Source organism: Acomys russatus, chromosome 7, assembly GCF_903995435.1.
Source record: "Acomys russatus chromosome 7, mAcoRus1.1, whole genome shotgun sequence".
NCBI lineage: Eukaryota > Metazoa > Chordata > Mammalia > Rodentia > Muridae > Acomys > Acomys russatus.
Window position 1 is genome coordinate 59627011 of NC_067143.1, and position 18875 is coordinate 59645885.

Genomic DNA, 18875 nt, shown 5'->3' on the forward strand with positions numbered 1-18875 from the left:
CGGGGATTGGTGGGCTGAGCCCTCACGTGGTTAACGGTCGCGGGAAGCCGCGGAACGCGAACTTGCTGCCGAACTTGTGGACTGTCCAGCACCGGGACCCGCCAGTATCCGCTGGACAGACCGCACCGGAGCCGTCGCCGCCGTCGCCGCTTCGGGAGCTCGGAGCGTCTCGGAGCCGCCGCCGCCGCTGCCGCCGCCGCCGCGCAGGCCCGCTGCAGCCTCCGCGCCCGCGCGCCCGATCGCACGTGGCAGACCCGCCCCCCCCTCCCCCGTGCCAGCCGCGACCTGGACGCTGCAGGCCTGTGCTCGCCGCTCCTCCGGTCTCCCGTGCTCCGCCGTGACCGCGGCCGGGAGATGAGCTTCCTGAGCCGCCAGCAGCCGCCGCCCACCCGCCGCGCCGCGGCCGCCTGCAGCCTGCGGCAGAAGCTCATCTTCTCCCCGGGCAGCGACTGCGAGGAGGAAGAGGAGGAGGAGGAGGAAGGCAGCGGCCACAGCACCGGGGAGGACTCGGCCTTCCAGGAGCCCGATTCGCCGCTGCCCTCTGCGCGTAGCCCCGCCGAGGCCGAGGCCGAGCGCCGCCGCTCGCCCGGCGCGGAGCCCAGCAGCCCCGGAGATCTGGAGGACGACCTGCTGCTGCGGGGAGGCGGGGGCGGCGGCGGGGGCGGCAGGGGCGCCGAAGCGGCGGGCGGAGGCGCCGAGGGTGACTCTTGGGAGGAGGAGGGGTTCGGCTCGTCGTCGCCCGTCAAGTCACCCGCCACCGCCTACTTTCTGGGCAGCTCGTTCTCGCCGGTGCGCTGCGGCGGCCCGGGGGATACGTCCCCGCGGGGTTGCGGGGCTCCGGGGGCCATGGAGGGTCCCTGCTCGCCGCAGCCCGACTACCCGAGCACCCCGCCGCACAAGACCTTCCGCAAACTACGGCTGTTCGACACGCCGCACACGCCGAAGGTAAGCCGGGGAGCCGGCTCCTGGGCCTTTAAAAAAAAGGGGGGGGGGGCGAGGCGCTGCAACCCAGCGCGCCTCTGCCGGGGTTCGGTTACATAACCGCCTCGCCGCACCCCGCTTGCTGTCCTGCGCCGCCACACACGTACACACACACAAAAGTTGGCAGTCCCTCTTTTTGGCTCTGCCCTGAAGTTGTCGGTTAAGATTATGTAACTGAACTATGGGCCGGGTCTGTAACTTCTTCATCTTACAAAGGGGCTGGTCCCTCCTGTCCAGGTGGCTGAGGATTTGGACCTGGTGGCGCCGGTATGCTAGGATGCCGGATTGGTGCGGGCCACCTGACACTCCCAGCCATCTGGTGCCTTTTAAATCCCGTGATCGGGCCTGTAATTTTAGAGACACGAATAGAAGGAGATAGGTTTAGTAAAGGTTTTGTTTTTGTTTGTGCTTGTGGTTCCGTGTGATACGGCTTTAGAGGTTCGGCACTTTTCTTTTGGGAGTTGCCTCTAGGTTTATAGTCGCAGGTTCATGTGTATTCCAGGTCTTTCGGGACTTAGTATTAGGGAAGCTTTCTGTTTATTCTGGTGTTTGCCCTGTGGTTTTGTTGGCCTCTGAATCAAAACTAATAAAGAAGTGAGTGTTCAGAACCGGTCCAGAATAGTACATGAATATGCACACTGGTAATACTCGCGAAGTCACAGAAAAATTAAGAGCAGACACTTCCCAAATTAAGACAGGCATGACACTTGTAGATTTAACACGGGTAATAAGCCTTTTAAAGGGAGTTTGTGTTTACTGATTTACATGCACTTCAGTCATAAGCCTCGAGAATACATATGGTTTTGAGCTTTGCTGTTTTATTAGCCGACATGTCCAAGGCATGATCCCTCTAGCAGGGAGGGGAGGCGTCCAGTGAGGTAGCCTTCAAAAGCCCTCTTGAGGTGGGTGTGGGGACTTTTCTGAGACTGATTTTTATTTTTAGACTCTTTAGCCACTGATAAGAACTTAATTTTAGTCACTATAAATGTTCTTTTTTTTTAGAATTAAGTACTGTTTTTTAGTTTTACGGTTAAGTAGTTCGTATTCTGCCTGATCCCTAAGTCAGCGGCAGTTTATTTTAGTTGAATATAAGGAAGGTTTGTGTGTTGGCCCCTCCCTTGCTTGTCCTTTCCCTTGCCCCAGTCGGGTAGTGGACCGGCTTCCCACCCAGCTTCCCACCCGGCTTCTCATACTAAGCTCCATCCACAGTGTGCTGCGTTGAGAAACACATTCAGCCACTTGAAATAGAAAGGCCAGTTGAGGTTGTACTGAGAAGACTATGCAGAAGGCTGGATCGTGAAGATTGTGTTTGCCTTTCCTAGAGTCTGCTTTCCAAAGCTCGAGTGATTGATTCCAGCTCTGTTAAGCTCCGGGGTTGTTCTCTATTCATGGACACAGAAAAATCAGGGAAAAGAGAATTCGACTCGCGGCAAACTCCTCAAGTGAATATTAACCCCTTTACTCCGGATCCTGTGTTGCTTCATTCCTCGGGACGCTGTCGGGGGAGAAAGAGAGCCTATTTTAATGAGTAAGTCTCTTCTACACACCTAAGATGGTTCCAAGTACTGTCAAAGTTCAGTTTCTACTGAGTGGCGTGAATGTCTGTGTTCTGGAAGTTTTCCTTTCATTAGCACTTGGCTCTCAGGAAATAAGACAATCAACTGTAGGAAAGAGTAGCGGAAGGAAGGAGCAGCCACCGCAGCCATGATCCCTGGAGAGATGGCTTAGGGGTTGAGAGTTCTTGCTGTCCTTAGGGTGTGTTTCTCAGCACCCCTGGGGCAGCTCACAAAGACTGTAGCTCTGGCTGCAGGGGGTCCGTTCCCCTCTCCTGCCACCTTCAGGCATGCTCATGTCTGCAGACAACACTTAAACATGAATCTTAAAAAAAAAAAAAAACCAAACATTGAGATGTAACAAGAATAAATTAATTTAAAAAAAAGGAAAAAAAAAAAACCCAAAAAACGGAGATTTCTTGTCAGACTTATGATGTCAACTAGTTGTAGAAAGTTGGATGTGTGTGTGTGTGTGTGTTTGTTGAGTCACACATGTGGAGGCCAACTTTCAGGAGTTGGTTCTTCCACTGTGTGGGTCCCTGGGATTGCTTGAACTTGGTGTCAAGAGGTGGCTAGACCCTTTGCCATCTGAGCCAGTGGTGGTTTGTTTTGTTTTGTTTTTTTCTCAAGACAGGGTTTCTCTGTGTAGCCCTGGCTGTCCTGGACTTGCTTTGTAGACCAGGCTGGCCTCTAACATACAGTGATCCGCCTGCCCCTGCCTCCCAAGTGCTGGGATTAAAGGTGTGGGCCACCACTGCCCGGTGAGCCAGTGGTTCTTAACCTTACTAGTGATGGGACCCTTTAATACATTTCTTCATGTTGTGGTGACCCCCAACCATAGAATTATTTCATTGCTACTTTATAATTAGTTTTGCCACTGTTATGAGTTATATAAATATATGATATACAGCCCCCCAAAAGGGCTCTGTACTCACAGGTTGAGACCCACTGATTTGGTTTAGAAAAGCTTCAACTTTAATCTCTGTGTAGCAGTAGTCTACTTAGTGAGCTTATCTCAGTGGGGATTTTTTGTTTTTTCTAGACAAGGTTGTTCTGTGTAGCCTTGGGGCTGTCCTAGACTCACTTTATAGACCAGGCTGGGCTCAAACTCAGAGATCCTCTTGCCTCTGCCTCCCGAGTGCTGAGATTACAGGTGCATGCCACAATACCAGGCTTAGGGTTACAAAATTAACTGTAAATAAATTATTTTTTATTTCTATTCATTAAAAATACATTTCTGCACACCTTTGATCCCAGCACTCAGGAGGGACTGTGTAACAGTCTTGGCTATCCTGGACTCGCTTTTGTAGACCAGGCTGGCCTGGAACCCAGAGATCCACCTGCCTCTGCCTCCCGAGTGCTGGGATTAAAGGCATATGCCACCACGCCCTGCCCCTGTCTGTAACTCTTAAGATCTAACACCTTCACACAGACATATATATGTAGGCAAAACACCAATGCACATAAATTATTTATTTATCTATTTATTTCCTGAGACAGTTTCTCTTGTAGCCTTACCTGTCCTGGACTCTCTTTGTAGACCAGGCTGGCCTCGAACTCAGAAATCTGTCTGCCTCTGCCTCCTAAGTGCTGGAATTAAAGATGTGCACCACCATCGCCTGGCAATGCACATAAAATTAAAAAAACAACAACTAAAAAAACCCCCCAAACATTTCACATAGCCAGGTGAGGTGGAGCATGCCTGTAATCCCAGCACTCAGGGAAGCTGAGTCAGTTGGATCTCTGTGAGTTCGAGGCCAGCCTGGTCTGCAAAGGGAGTCCAGGACAGCCAAGACTACACAGAGAAACGCTGTCTCGGAAAACCAAGAACAAAGAAAAAAAAATCCATTTCCCTCTATAGTTAGTAGGTAAAGTTTTTAATCTCAAATTGCTGTGTATTCATCATTTTGGTAAAACCACATATTGGGCCTGGAGAGATGGCTCAGAGGTTAAGAACACTGGCTGTTCTTCCAAAGGTTCTGAGTTCAATTCCCAGCAACTATATGGTAACTCACAACCATCTATGGTGAGATATGGTGTCTTCTTTAGGTATGCAGGCCTACATGCAAGTAGAATGCTGTGTAAGTAATAAGTAAAAATTCCAAAAAAATTTATTAAAAAACACATTGGGTTTTTTCTTTTTTCAGTTCCTCTGAAGACATGGAAGCTAGTGATTATGAGCTTGAAGATGAAACAAGACCTGCTAAAGTAAACAGCTTTTTATTATTAATTAAATAGCAGAATCTAAGGTAGAATGATTTTTTTAAAAATTTTATCTTTGTATTTACATGGATACTCTCCTTTATTACAGAGAATTACAATTACTGAAAGCAATATGAAGTCACGGTATACAACTGAATTTCATGAGCTGGAAAAAATTGGTTCTGGAGAATTTGGTTCTGTGTTTAAATGTGTGAAGAGGCTAGATGGCTGCATCTATGCCATTAAACGGTCAAAAAAGCCGTTGGCTGGCTCCGTCGACGAGTATGTATGAAACACTTTTGTCTCTTGCTTTTGTTTTCTTTGCTAGTGATAAACGCTAGGTCTCATGTAGCTAAGCTAAACTTGGTGAGCTCACTGTTATGTACTAACAATTCTGAATTCCCATTCTGCCTCAGTTTCCCCAATGGTAGGGTTACTGTGTGTGCCACCATGCCAGTTTGTATAGTTCTTAGTCACGTTTTAGAATAGTGGAGTTTTAAGCGGTTGGGTTTCCTTGTGCTGCTTCAGATAATTTAATTACTCTTGAGGAGAAATGATTTAACATTCTATTAATGTGTCTTTTCTAGGCAGAATGCTTTGAGAGAAGTATACGCTCATGCTGTACTCGGACAGCATTCCCACGTAGTGCGCTATTTCTCTGCCTGGGCAGAAGATGACCATATGCTTATACAGAATGAATATTGTAATGGTAATGTCATGCTCATTCATAGACTTGTGAGTTTTTAAAACAAGCGCCATGGGAATATTTATTACAATCTTAACTTTTTCTTTTACATCTGGCTTCCTGTGTGTGTTTTTTGTTTTGTTTGTTTGTTTCTCTGTGTAATAGCCCTGGCTGCCTGGACTCACTTTTTAGACCAGGCCTTGAATTCACAAAGATAGGCCTGCCTCTGCCTCCCTGTGGGCTGGAATTAAAGGCGTGCATCAGCACGCCTGGCATGTGGTAAATTTTTTAAGATAGGGTCTTACTATGTAGTCCTGGTTGGCCTGGAGCTATGTAAACGAAGTTGGCCTCAAACTCAGAGATCCACTTGCTTCTTCCTCGGTGTGGGGATTAAGAACATAGGCCCACCTGGCTCCATTTTCATCCCTCATCCAGGAAAGTGGCATGAATTTGAGTTGGAAGCTTTATCTCTATTGTGGCATCTTCTCCATACCTCAGTAGTAGAGCTTGTTACTCTGTTTATATACACCTGTCAGTGCTGTGCTTCCAGAGAAGACAGAGTACTGATAGTTTTGCAATGTATATTTTGGTACATGGTGTAGTTTGTTGTGGGCACACAGGAAGGATTGTCTTCGTATGTTGTCTGAAGTTATACAAGAATACAGTGAGATCGGCAATTATAATAAATTTAGCTGGGCGTGGTGGCGCACTTGGGAGGCAGAGGCTGGCAGATCGCTGTGAGTTGGAGGACAGCCAAGGCTACACAGAAATTCTGTCTCAAAAACAAACAAACAAAAATAAATTTATTTGGTTTTGTTTTGGAGTCCAGGAACTCATGACATCAACATCTTAGGTGGTCCTTCATGCCACATCTTTCCATGTGGAACACAGGTTTTACCATAGTCACAGACATCTCTTCCTGAATGCTGGCTCAGTGGTTAAGAGAGCACTAGAGTACAAATTCCAGCATCTCTGCAACAAGCTAGGCTTCCTGAATATTCCTTAGACCCTCCAGCTCCCAGGGAAGCAGAGACAGAATTGCTGGGGCTTGCTGGTTTGAAACATAGAGAAAATGTGAATGAATCCTGAGTTCTGGGAGAGACCTACCCTGTCTCAAAGGAATAGGTGGAGATGCACCAACAACCTTGCACAACTACCTTCCAGATGTGCACATAAAAGAGCCTTCGCTTACACATGCACATTAGCTCATACACACTTATAAATGTATGAATCTATTTAAATAGAAATGGCTGGATGTGCTGGTGTACTCTTTAATTCAACTACTTGGAAGTTAGAGGTAGGTGAATCTGTGGGTTTGTGGCCAACCAGGGCTACATAGAGAATCTAATCTTAAAAAAAAAAAAAAAAAAAGGAGTAAGGTTTAGAACACTTAATAGTAAAGGATTATTCTTGTTTCATAAATAAATAGCAGTCTAATAATAAACTATATAGGTAGTAAAGACCTTCCCTTTTTTGGCTTAAAACAATTATTTAGTTAGACACGGGTCTTGCTGTGTGACTCTGGCTGGCCTATAACTTGCTGTGTGGAAGAGGCTGGCCTTGAACGCTCAGGAACCTGCCTGCCTCCGCCTGGGGGCGGGGTTACTGTGTGTGACTGCTCTGCTCTGCTCTCCATTTCTCTTCTGCTTAACAAATCTACATGTGTTCTACCCTGCCCCTCCCCTGACCAAAAAAGAAAGAAACTGACGATTTACTCTGAGAAAGTGAACTGAATTGGTTGCTGACATTAATAGGTTGAAAGAAATCTTAAAAATTGTTTTCCCTCAGTGCTGAGAATTGAACCTAGGATTTATATGTGCTCAGCAGGCAGTGCATCCTCTTCTTAAATTTTGAGACTGTATTACTAAGTTGCCTGGGTTAGCCTTAAACTCATTTTTTAGCATAAAACTGGGACTATGTGCCTATGTCACCAGGCCTGGCATTTAAATTGTATTTTCTTTATTTGTTACTATATTTCATACTAAAACAAAGTTGATATTCCAAACAAGTTGAAGAGATTCTATTAAATGTCATTTTCTTGAGAGACAGGAACATGAGAAAATGTTAACTTTTGCTGTCTTTGTTAGGTGGGAGTTTAGCTGATGCCATAAGTGAGAACTACAGAATCATGAGCTACTTCACTGAAGGAGAGCTGAAGGACCTCCTCTTGCAAGTTGGCCGGGGCTTGAGATACATACATTCAATGTCTTTGGTTCACATGGATATAAAACCTAGTAAGTATGATTACAGGTGCTCTGTCTGTGTTATTTGGGACCTGGATATAGGAAATAACAACTTTGTTCGTTGTAACTTTTCACTGATTTCTTACTAGTGTTGTTGTAAGGTGGGAGGACTGGGCCATCCCCATGCTTGCCCAGGTCTTTCAGAGTTGCTTTGTTTACATTGGTACTTGTTTCAGGACCGTGCTGTGCATTGGGTTATATAATCCGCTTTCAGGTTTCGCTCTTCTGCTTCTGTTTTCTTTTATGTGCACTGGTTCTTACCTGCATGTCAATCTGTGTGAGGGCGTCAGAGTGCTGGAGCCAGTGCCCCTAACCGCTGAGCCATCTCTCCAGACCCTCTACTTAAAAATGATAGATTTAAACTCATTATTGCAGGCAAAGTACTTTCCTTATTTAAAACAAAACAAAACAAAATCCAACTAATTACCTGGGTGTGGAGGTATAGACCTTAAATTGTAACACTTAGGAGACAAAGGCAACTGGATCTCTATTAATATGAGGCCAGCTTGGTCTACAAAGCAAGTTCCAGGACAGCCGTGACTGTTTGTTATACTAGCTCTGGGGTGGGTAGGGAAAAAAAACCCTGTTTATTCATGTGTATGTATTCAGTTAAGTGAATTTATGTGTGCCATGTGCATGCAGGAGCCCTTGGAGGCTAGAGGAACATATTGGATACCCCAGAACTGAAATTAGAGGTATTTGTGAGCCACCATGTAGGTGTTAGCACTGAACCTAAGTCCTCTGCAAAAGCAATAAGCATTCTTAACCATTAAGCCATGTCTACATCCCTGGCAAGGTGCTTTTAAGTTGAATTTTACAGATTAAAAATATTTAATTTTACAGATTAAAAAGGTGGTGTACACCTTTAATCCCAGCACTCAGGAGGCAGAGGCAGGAGGACTGATGTGAGTTAAAGGCCAGCCTGGTCTACAAAATGAGTCCTGGACAGCCATGGCTACACAGAAACTGTGTCATCTCTGAGGCTTACTTACTGCCTCTGTCGGCTAACCTAGGTCTAGTCTTGGAAGCTTCTAGCCTCTCTGTACCATCTTATCTAGGCCTAGCATGTTTTCTTTCTTTCTTTTTGGGGGTGGGGGGGGCAGGCGTCGTGCTTCAAGACAGGGTTTCTCTTGTAGTCCTAGGTGTCCTGTACTCACTTTGTAGACCAGACTGGCCTCCAACTCAGAACTGCTTGCCTCTGCCTCCCAGGTGCTGGGATTAAAGGTGTGTGCCACCATGCCTGGCCCTAGAATGTTTTCATTCCCTGAGATTTACTGCTGAATAAGCTCATCCTTTGTGGCTCTTTATGAATTCGGCCTGGCTGGTTAACTTAACTGTTCTGGCTCAGTTTCCTCTCCAAGCTGACTGGTTCAATCTGGCTTCTTTTGATTCTGACTGAATTGCCTTGCTTGGCCTCATACTAACTTTGGGAACATGTTCTAATCTTCTGGCTCCTTCTGTCTTCACCTCTGTCTAGCTTGTTCTATCTTCAACCTGTTTCTCTGTGCAACTTTCCCAGGAAAACTGCCACCTCTTTATTTTTCTCTCTGTTGCTCTCTCTTAAGTAACCCCTCTCTCTCTCTGTTTTCATGAGTGTTGGGCAATACTCATTTGTCAAATCTTTCTCTGATTAGTCACTTTGTCTGCCTCAATTAGACATCACTTTCAAATATGGGTGCTTCTATAAACTGACTTTACCTTCACTGTGTGGGATTAAAAGTGTGTACCAAGGCCGTGACTGCATTCCAGCTGGGATGACATACCTAGGTCTTTGGATGTGATCAGAGAAGCCATGTTGCTGCGTTAAAAATCCTCTACATCTGCTGGGTGGTGGTGGCAGCATACAACCTTAATCCCAGCACTTGGGAGGCAGAGGCAGGCTGATCGCTGTGAGTTCAAGGCCAGCCTGGTCTACAGAGTGAGTCCAGGATAGCCAAGGATACACAGAGAAACTCTGTCTCCAAAAACCAAACCAAACCAAACCAAAACAAAAAAAAAACCCTCTACTTCCATAACTCCATTTGCAGAGCACTTGAGCAACGAGCACTTGCATAGTAGGTGTGTAAACATACATGCAGAAAAAACATTCATCCACAAGATAAATCTAAAACTAGTAGGTCCTTTTTTCCCCTCTCAATTTAATTGAGCATTGAAATACAGTGTTGTCGTTTATAGGGTTTTTGTTTGTTTTGTGGTGTTCTCAGAGAGGGATTTACTGTGTGGCCCTGGCTGTCCTGTACTCACTCTGTATACCAAGCTGCTTCTGTTTCCTGAGGCTGAGCTTAAAGTCATAACCCCACCACACTGTCCAGCCGCCTTCTGTATTATTATTAACGTATTTCCAAGGCATACAACCTGGTCTTTATCCCTTGAAGTTGTTTTTGTTTGTTTGTTTTGTTTTGTTTTTCCTGAGACAGGGTTTCTCTGTGTAGCCTTGGCTGTCCTGGACTCACTTTGTAGACCAGGTTGGCCTCGAACTCACAGCGATCCACCTGCCTCTGCCTCCAAAGTGCTGGAATTAAAGGTGTGCGCCACCATGCCTGGCTCACTAAGACTGGGATAGAATGTAGTAGTCTGTGTTTTTTAAGACTTTGTGGGGCTGGGGGCTGGAGAGATGGCTCAGTGGTTAAGAGCACTGCCTGCTCTTCCAAAGGACCTGGGTTCAGTTCCCAGCACCCACATGGCAGCTCACAACTGTCTGTAACGCCCAAGATCTGACACCCTCACACCAATGCACAAAAGTTAAAATTAAATAAAATACTAAAAAAAAAAAGACTTTGGGCCTGGAGAGATGGCTCAGCGGTTAAGGATCACTGTCTGCTCTTCCAGAGGTCCTGAGTTCAATTCCCAGCAACCACAAGGTGGCTCACAACCATCTATAATGTGATCTGATGCCCTCTTCTGACATGCAGGTGTACATCCAGATAGAGCACTCATAACATAAAATAAATAAATTAAAAAAAAAAAAAGACTTTGGATGATTTGTTACAGCCTGCAGTAGTTGGTTTTCTCCTTACCTCAGGTGGCTTCTGGGTATTGAGTTCAGGCTGTCAGGCTTGGCAACAAGTGCCTTTACACACAGAGCCATCTCACCAACTTCATGTATTTTTATATTTGCCCTGTTTGTTAAATATCATTGTTATTATTCAACAGGTAATATTTTCATATCTCGAACCTCAATCCCAAATGCTGTCTCTGAGGAAGGAGATGAGGATGACTGGATATCCAATAAAGTCATATTTAAAATAGGTAAAATTATCTTGTAAGCTATTAGGATAACTGTTAAAATGAAGACGGGTTGGCTCGGGTGTGTAGGTGTAGTATGGGTGTGGTGGGAGTACTTGTGTCACACCATGTGTGGATGTTAAAGACAGGCTTAGGTATTAGTCCTCATGTACTTCCTTGTTCCATGGTCGGGCTTTGTTGTGTACTGCTTTGGATTCCAGGCTAGCTGGCCTGTGAGCCCCTGGGATTTTCCTGTTTCTTAACTCCCATCTTGGGGTGGTTCTTTTTTAGTGTTTGCCTCATAACAATACATCACATACATGCTTGCTGTCCAAAGAGAGGCCAGAAGTATCAGATCCCAGGAACTCAGTAACAAGTAGTTGTGAGTAACTGCGGATGCTGGGAACTGTACTGTGGTTCTTAGCAAGAGCAGCAAGTGCTCTTGTCTGTGAGCCATCATCTATCCTGTTGATATACTTTGAGACAGGATTTCATGGATCCCAGGTGTACGTCCTTTAACTTGCTGTGTAGCCCAGACAGCGGAACAACTTCTTGCCTCTACCCTGAGTCTTGGGATTATGGGCATGTCTTGCCTGCCTGGTTTATGCAGTTGTATATATCAAGCCAGGGCTTAGTGTATGCTAGGTGAGTACTCTGCTAACTGAGCCACTCTACTCTTGTAGGTGATCTTGGGCATGTGACAAGAATCTCTAGTCCACAAGTTGAAGAAGGTGATAGTCGTTTTCTAGCAAATGAAGTTTTACAAGAGGTAATTTCTTTCTCCTTGTATTTCTTTGCACCACTTAAGCAGTTGACAGAAGACTGAATTCAGATACACTGAAAATTAAGTAACTATAGACTAAAAGTAGAACGTCTAAACCATCATCCAGTGATATTTAATCTGGCAAAGATTCTGATGGCATTGAAAGCTGTTCTATACATGGCCGGGCATCCTTTAATCCCAGCACTTGGGAGGCAGAGTTAGGTGGATCACTGAGTTCGAGGCCAGCCTAGTCTACAAAAGTGAGTCCAGGACAGCCAAGGCTAAAGAGAAACCCTGTCTCGGAGAAACCAAAAAAGAAGAAGAAAGTTGTTCTATACACTACCACTGGAACTTCAGAGTTGCGCGGCCTTTCTAGAGACCAAGCTCACTATATTAATATTTTATTTTTCCTTTTTTTATTATTAATTTCTTCAAATTACATCTCAGTTGTTAGCCCATCCTTTGTATTCTCCCATTCCTCCCTCGCTCCCACTTCCCCCCCATATTAATATTTTAAAAATCACACTTCCAGAGCCAGGTGTGGCAGCATACGCCTTTAATCCTAGTACTTGGGAGGCAGAGGCAGGTGGATCTCCTTGACTACAGAGTTAGTTCCAGGACAGCCAGAGCTATTACACAGAGAAACTCTGTCTCCAGAAACCTAAATAAGTAAAACCACATTTCCGGCTGGAGAGATGGCTCAGCAGTTAATAGCATTGGCTGCTCTTCCAGAGGACTCTAGTTCAACTCCCATCACCCACATGCAGCTTTTACAACTATCTGTACCTCACCCTTTCACAGAACCCCAGTGCATATAAACACCCCCCCCCCCCCCTTTTTTTTTTAAAGTCACATTTCCATTGACCTAGAATTTTCAGTCCTAGAAGTTTTTTCTGTGTAATAGAGCCCTGGCTGTCCTGGACTCACTTTGTAGACACATGTGCCAACACCCTAGGCAGAAGTTTTTTTATACAAATGATCTTGTATACATAGAGAGCAATGTGAAAATGTTGTATTTACTAAGGAAATGACAGATGTCACATAAATCTGATTATTTAGTCTTGTTCTCCTTCCCATGCACATTGGTCGCCTTAATGAATTTATATTTCTTATTTTCTGAGTAGATTCCTAAATGTGGCATTTAAAAGTGTTTAATGTGATTGCTTACCTAAACCACCATGATATGCGATCTTTTTTTTCCTTAAACAGTTAATTCACTTTATTTCTCTTGTATAAAAACCCCTATGTTGTAACCACAGCTGGAACCTGGGTCCTTTAAACAGAGACTGGTGTGGGTTTTCACAAGATGATCAGTGAATTACTGATAAGACTTGGTGAACACGGCCTTTTTGCAGAGGTCGGGTGTCAGGTAGCTGTAGATCTTGGAGATGGCATCAAAGGTGCCCTTGGCTTGAACCTGGTCCTCTGGCAGCCTATGTCTGCTGCTGCACTGACATGATCTTGAGAACCTCATCCTTTAGGGATGCGCCCAGGAAAAAGTCAATAACTCGGATTCCTTAATGGGCAGGGAGAACAGACAAATCTCCAAGGACTTGATCTTCATGTCCTTAAACCAGGCGGCCCAGCTGGGTGACAGGGATCCACTCCTTGTCTTCGGCTTTACCTCCAGGAGCCACTCGGTGGCCCTTGTCTCCAAGACCACTGCAGAATCCTCTGAGGAAGCTGGGACCTCCCCTGCACTGAGGTCTTCCTCCATTTGGTGTTTTCTAAGGAAGAAGCATGATGTATAATCTTTTATTTTGGCCATTACCTTAAGTTTTTTTCTTTTTGAAAATTTTACAGAACTACAGCCACCTACCGAAAGCAGATATTTTTGCTCTTGCTCTCACAGTTGTATGTGCTGCTGGTGCTGAACCCCTTCCCAGAAATGGAGACCAGTGGCATGAAATCCGGCAGGGCCGCTTACCTCGGATGCCACAAGTGCTTTCCCAGGAGTTGACAGAGTTGCTAAAAGTGAGTATTTATATGTGGAGCACTTATTAATACCTCAGTATTTTACTAAGTAGGGTTTGGGTTTGTTTGTTTGTTTGTTTTTTGAGCGGGCAAGGGGTGGCTGTTTTGTTTTAAGATGGGTTCTCTGTGTAGCCTTGGCTGTCCTGGGAGCTCTGTAGACCAAGCTGGCCACGGACTCACACATCTTCCTGCCTCTGCCTTCCAGAGTGCTAGAATTAAAGGTGTGTACCACCATGTGTGGCCATAAGTAGTAGTTTGTAACTATTGCTTTTGTTTCTTAGGTGATGATTCATCCTGATCCAGAGAGAAGGCCTTCAGCGATGGTGCTGGTGAAACATTCAGTGTTGCTATCTGCATCTAGAAAGAGCGCAGAGCAGTTACGAATAGAATTGAATGCTGAAAAATTCAAAAATTCTCTTTTGCAGAAGTAAGGACTTTTGGGGTTTGTTTGCTTTAGTTATTAGTTTTACACTGTTACTCTCAATTGATTTGCAAACTTTGAGAAATCATTTAGAGTTTTGGCAAATTTTGTAATTATGTAGTTTAAGAATACTAAGAGGAGCCTGGAGTGGTGGTGCACATCTTCAGTCCTAGCACTGAGGAGGCAGGTAGACAGATTTACAAAGAGAGCTCAAGGACACTCAAGGCTACACAGAGAAACCCTGTCTGGGAAAAAAAAAAAAAAGGTGGACACAGAGGCTTGTGTCTAGTCTCAGAGCAGTTGAGGTAGAAATAGCCCAGCTGGATCATTGAGCTCCAAATTCAGAAAATAGGACAGCCAGCTGCAGAGAAGATGACTCAACAATTAAGAGTACTGACAGATAGCAGGGCGTGGTGGTGCTGCCTGTAATCCCAGCACTCAGGGAGGCAGGGGAAGGAAGATCTTTGTGTGTTCCAAGGCCAGCCTGGTCTACAAAACAGTCCAGGACAGCCAAGGTGAATGTCTGATGTCTTCCTCTCTCCACTTTAACATTCCTCTTCCTCTTCTTTTTTTTTTTTTTTTCTTCTTCTTCTTCAAGACAAGGTTTCTCTGTAGACCAGGTTGGCCTCAAAGTCAGATCTGCCTGTCTCTGCCTCTGATTAAATGTGTACATCACCATACCTAGGCTTAATTTTCAACATAGGGTCATTAAGCCTGGAGCTTGCAAACTCAGCTAGATTGGCTGTCTGGGCAAGCCCTCAGCATCTCCTGTCTCCAACAGGCAAGTGCTGCCACACCCGTACTACTGCTGCTGCTGCTTTGGTTTTTGAGACAGGGTTTCTCTGTGTAGCCTTGGCCATCCTGGGCTCTCTTTGTAGACCAGGCTGGCCTCGAACTCACAGCGATCCGCCTGCCTCTGCCTCCCGAGTGCTGGGATTGAAGGCGTGCCCATAGTGGAGGACAATACCTCTGAGCTAAATCCTCAGCCCATCCTGCTTTCTGTGTGGATGCGGGGAGTAGGGAGGCAGCGGGGCCCTCATACTTGTGCAGCGAACAATCTATCGATTTGGTTTTGCAAGGCAGGGTTTCTCTGTGTAATGGCCGTGGCTGTCCTGCAACTCTGTAGATCAGGCTGGCCTTGAACCCACAGCAGTCTGCCTGCCTCTGCTTCCCTGGTGCTAGGATTAAAGGTGGTTATCTTTATTTTATTACATTGGTGTTCTGCCTGCATGCCTGTGTGGTATCAGATCCCCTGGAACTGGAATTACAGACAGTTGTGAGCTGCCATGTGGGTGCTGAGAATTGAACCCAGGTCTCTTGGAAGAACAGCCAGTGCTCTTAACCACTGAGCCATCTCTCAAGCTCCCTCTATTTATTTATTTTGTGTGTGTGTGTGTGTGTGTGTGCGTGTGCGTGTGCGCAGGGGTTTTTCTGTGTAGCCTGGGCTGTCCTGGATTTGTTTTGTAGACCAGGCTGGCCTCAAACTCACAGTGATCCACCTGCCTCTGCCTCCTGAGTGCTGAGATTAAAGGCGTACGCCGCCACGCCCATCTTGTTTCTTTTTTGAAATGGAGGTTTTTATCGCCCTGAATTACCTTAAAGTTCCTATATAGCAGAGGCTGACCTTGTACACCATCTAATTCAATTGCTATCATTTTTATCCCTAACTTGAACAGATTTAATGTTAAATATTAAGATTTTATACTTAAGCTGCTACTCGGGAGGTAGAGGCAGGTAGATCGCTGTGAGTTCAAGGCCAGCCTGGTCTGGTCTACAAAGCAAGTCTAGGACAGCCAAGGCTATACAGAGAAACCCTGTCTCAAAAATACAAAACAAAACAAAACAAAACAAAAAGATTTTATACTTAAATTATAAAAGTTATATTTGCTATCAATTATGGTTCATATAAGCAGAAAGGTTTTCTTTTTTGTCTTTGATATAGATTGAAGTATAATTTGAAATTAAGGCTTAAGTCTTAAGACCTTTACTGATGTCTTTTTTGTTTACATATCTTTGTACTGGTGTGTGGTATTTTAATTCTAAAAGCATGAATCATAAATTTGAGTATATAAGCTAAAATTTAGATTTTACTCTTTCTCAGTTGCATCTCAGAATAATGTTAGTATGTGAATATTTCTCAGTGACAATTGTTCTAGTTGGGGTTACTATTACTATGATGAAATGCCATGACCAAAACAACATGGGGAGGGAAGGGTTTATTTGACTTAGGGAAGCCAGGCAGGAACCCAAAGAGGAATCTAAAGGCAGGAGCTGATGCTGCTTACTGGTTTGCTCCTCATGGCTTGCTCAGCCTGCTTTCTTGTGGAACCCAGGAGCACCAGCCCAGGAATGGCTCCACCCATCATGGGCTGGGCCCTCCCATTCCAATCACTAAGAAACAGGTTTGCCTACAATAGAGGCATTTTCTCAGGGGAGGCTCCCTTCTCTCTGACGACCCTAATTTGTGTCAAGTTGATATAAAATTACCCAGCACAACAATTCGGTTTGTATTTGCCTCTTAGACTTTTTTCATAGGATTAATACAGCAGGTAAATTAAAAGTCTTGGTTGGACATGGTGGAGCACACCTTTAATCCCATCACTTGGGAGGCAGAGACCGGTCTGTACTAGGTTATATGACTTGTAGAAAGGGCCCAAGGACTTAACTACACTGGAGACCAGCCTGGTCTACAAAGTGAGTATAGGACAGTTAGGGCTGTTACAAGAGAAACCCTGTCCCCAACCCCCCAGCCCCACCCCAATTTTTTTTTTTAAAGTCTTCCTTTTTTTTTTTCTTGTAGAGAACTAAAGAAAGCCCAGATGGCAGCCAAAGTCGCAGCTGAGGAACGGGCCCTCTTCACAGAACGGATGGCCACTAGGTCTACCACTCAGAGTAATAGAACTTCTCGACTTATTGGAAAGAAAATGAACCGCTCTGTCAGCCTTACTATATACTGAACTGTTCACGTTCCCTATCCCCACCCTCCTCAAAAGAAGCAAAACAAGACAAAAAAAAAAAACTGTGACAAGAGGAAGCTAGGTTGAAATTACTGCTAGACTCCACTTTGCAATTACTTTGTCCATTGGTATCAGTAGTTTTCCTAAAATGCCTTTTAGGACTTTTGTGAATTACAGTTGAGAGCTCTATTCTGACTTGTCTGTGTCAGGCTTTTGTCTCACCTTCCCGTCTGTTTCATGTAGGATGTCAGTCACTTGGATGCTCCACCAGCCTTTGCGGGCTCAGCCCTGTGGTGGTGTGCAGGGTGACGAAAGGTGTCCTCCTTTCTTATGACCTCTAGAAAGGGCTCACGGGCTTAGCTACGAACATCCTTTCCCTTCAAAAAGGGACTGCTCAGAGACTCAGCACTACTCACCCTCCAATGTACCTGTGTCGATCTACGTTTCTCTTTCTTTCTTTTTATTGTGAGTTATATACTTGTACATCCAACTGGGAGCACTTTAGGCATCGTGCGCACCACGGGATGGTCATTCTGTGGAAGCCTTGCCTTGTGAATTTGCTGCTATTTTAGTTTCCTCTTGCTGTAAAACTAGCATTAAACAATCATTGTTAATAGGCTTTCTTTCAAAACAATTATGTGAATATGTAGCTGCTCTTCCTGAAAAGCAGCTTTGCCTCTTTTTCTTTGGACTTTGAAGCTAGTGCATTGAAAAAGTGCACCTACCCCTCCCTGTTTGAATGCTGTATTAATGTAGTATAATTATTACTGGTTTTGTAATTTTTTTCTTATAATGTCCTTCTGACTTTAAAACATGTTCCCCCCTCCTGTCAAGTCCTGTATTGGTTGTATGGTTAGCCGATTTTTTAAATGTTTTGCCCAGTTTCTCTTCAGTACTTGTATATATAAACTGATCTTGGTGATACTGTACATAGCCTTTTGAAATGCCAGAATGACTTCTGACGACTCCACGTTTTCACAAAATACATTTTACCTGATTAGCCACTTGACTAACTGCGTTTGGCTAGTAGATGTTGCCCTCCAAAAGGAAAAAGAAAAAGTCTCATTTTTCCTATTAGCTTTGGTCTGAAACACATTTGCACTTGTCTGCTTGGCGTGTGTTTTATTAACATTGATTGGTGTATTAAAGTCACTCTGTGCCTACCGTCATTGTCTAAATCTTCCCGGTGCCTGTTTCTACTCTACATCCCCTCGCTGATGCATTACAAAATACGGGGTGCTAAGAGCAGAGTGTGCTTCCTCTTTGTTTGACTTTTCGAGATGGGGTCTCACCTTATAGGCCACAGTGGCTCCTTCCTTCGTTCACCCACGGCTGGACGTCAGCACCCAGTCTGTGGAGCTCACTGCCCGAGCCGTCTCTCCAGTGCTTATTTATCTTGAGATTCCAAGAAAGTTTTTAACATTTATACATTTAAGCATATTGTATGTTCATACACCTGACACTAGAAATGAGGTATAATTTTATAAGGTTATATAGATAAAATAGATGTAATTCATAGCTTTCTAACTAAATTGAGTCGCAGAAAAGCTTATTACAGTGTTGAGAGGCTGACTGCAAAGGACAACTCAATTTCTTCTGAACACTCAACTCAGTTTAATTTTGTTTTAAAGAACTTTTTGTGCTGGGCAGTGGTGCAGTACGCCTTTAATCCCAGCACTTACTGAGGCAGAGGCAGGTGGATTGCTGTGAGTTTGAGGCCAGCCTGGTCTACAAAGTGAATGCAGGACAGCCAAGGCTACACAGAGAAACCCTGAAAAAAAATAATTTTTTGTTTGTTAAGACAGGGTTTCTCTTGTAGTCCTGGCTGTCCTGGACTCACTTTGTAGATAGACCAGGCTGACCTGGAACTC

General features: G+C 44.8%; 1 protein-coding gene across 1 annotated transcript; it reads left to right on the forward strand.

Annotated features, from left to right (window-relative positions):
- The first annotated feature begins 272 nt into the window (after positions 1-272).
- On the forward strand, positions 273-17454 carry Wee1 (WEE1 G2 checkpoint kinase). The gene is made up of 11 exons (XM_051149214.1): positions 273-945; positions 2304-2509; positions 4682-4742; positions 4846-5018; positions 5324-5445; positions 7509-7655; positions 10818-10913; positions 11573-11658; positions 13456-13626; positions 13908-14053; positions 16848-17454. The coding sequence occupies exons 1-11, from the start codon at positions 355-357 to the stop codon at positions 17002-17004; spliced, it is 1956 nt and encodes a 651-aa protein (XP_051005171.1). The 5' UTR covers positions 273-354; the 3' UTR covers positions 17005-17454.
- Positions 17455-18875: the final 1421 nt, after the last annotated feature.

What these genes read in the sequence shown, in the direction of transcription:
- Wee1 (XM_051149214.1), top strand. Translation starts at nt 355, where the DNA reads ATGAGCTTCCTGAGCCGCCAGCAGCCGCCGCCCACCCGCCGCGCCGCG. An exon ending in AAGAGAGCCTATTTTAATGA is followed by an intron (nt 2,510 to 4,681) that starts GTAAGTCTCTTC and finishes TTCTTTTTTCAG; the next exon opens with TTCCTCTGAAGACATGGAAG. An exon ending in AGTTGACAGAGTTGCTAAAA is followed by an intron (nt 13,627 to 13,907) that starts GTGAGTATTTAT and finishes TTTGTTTCTTAG; the next exon opens with GTGATGATTCATCCTGATCC.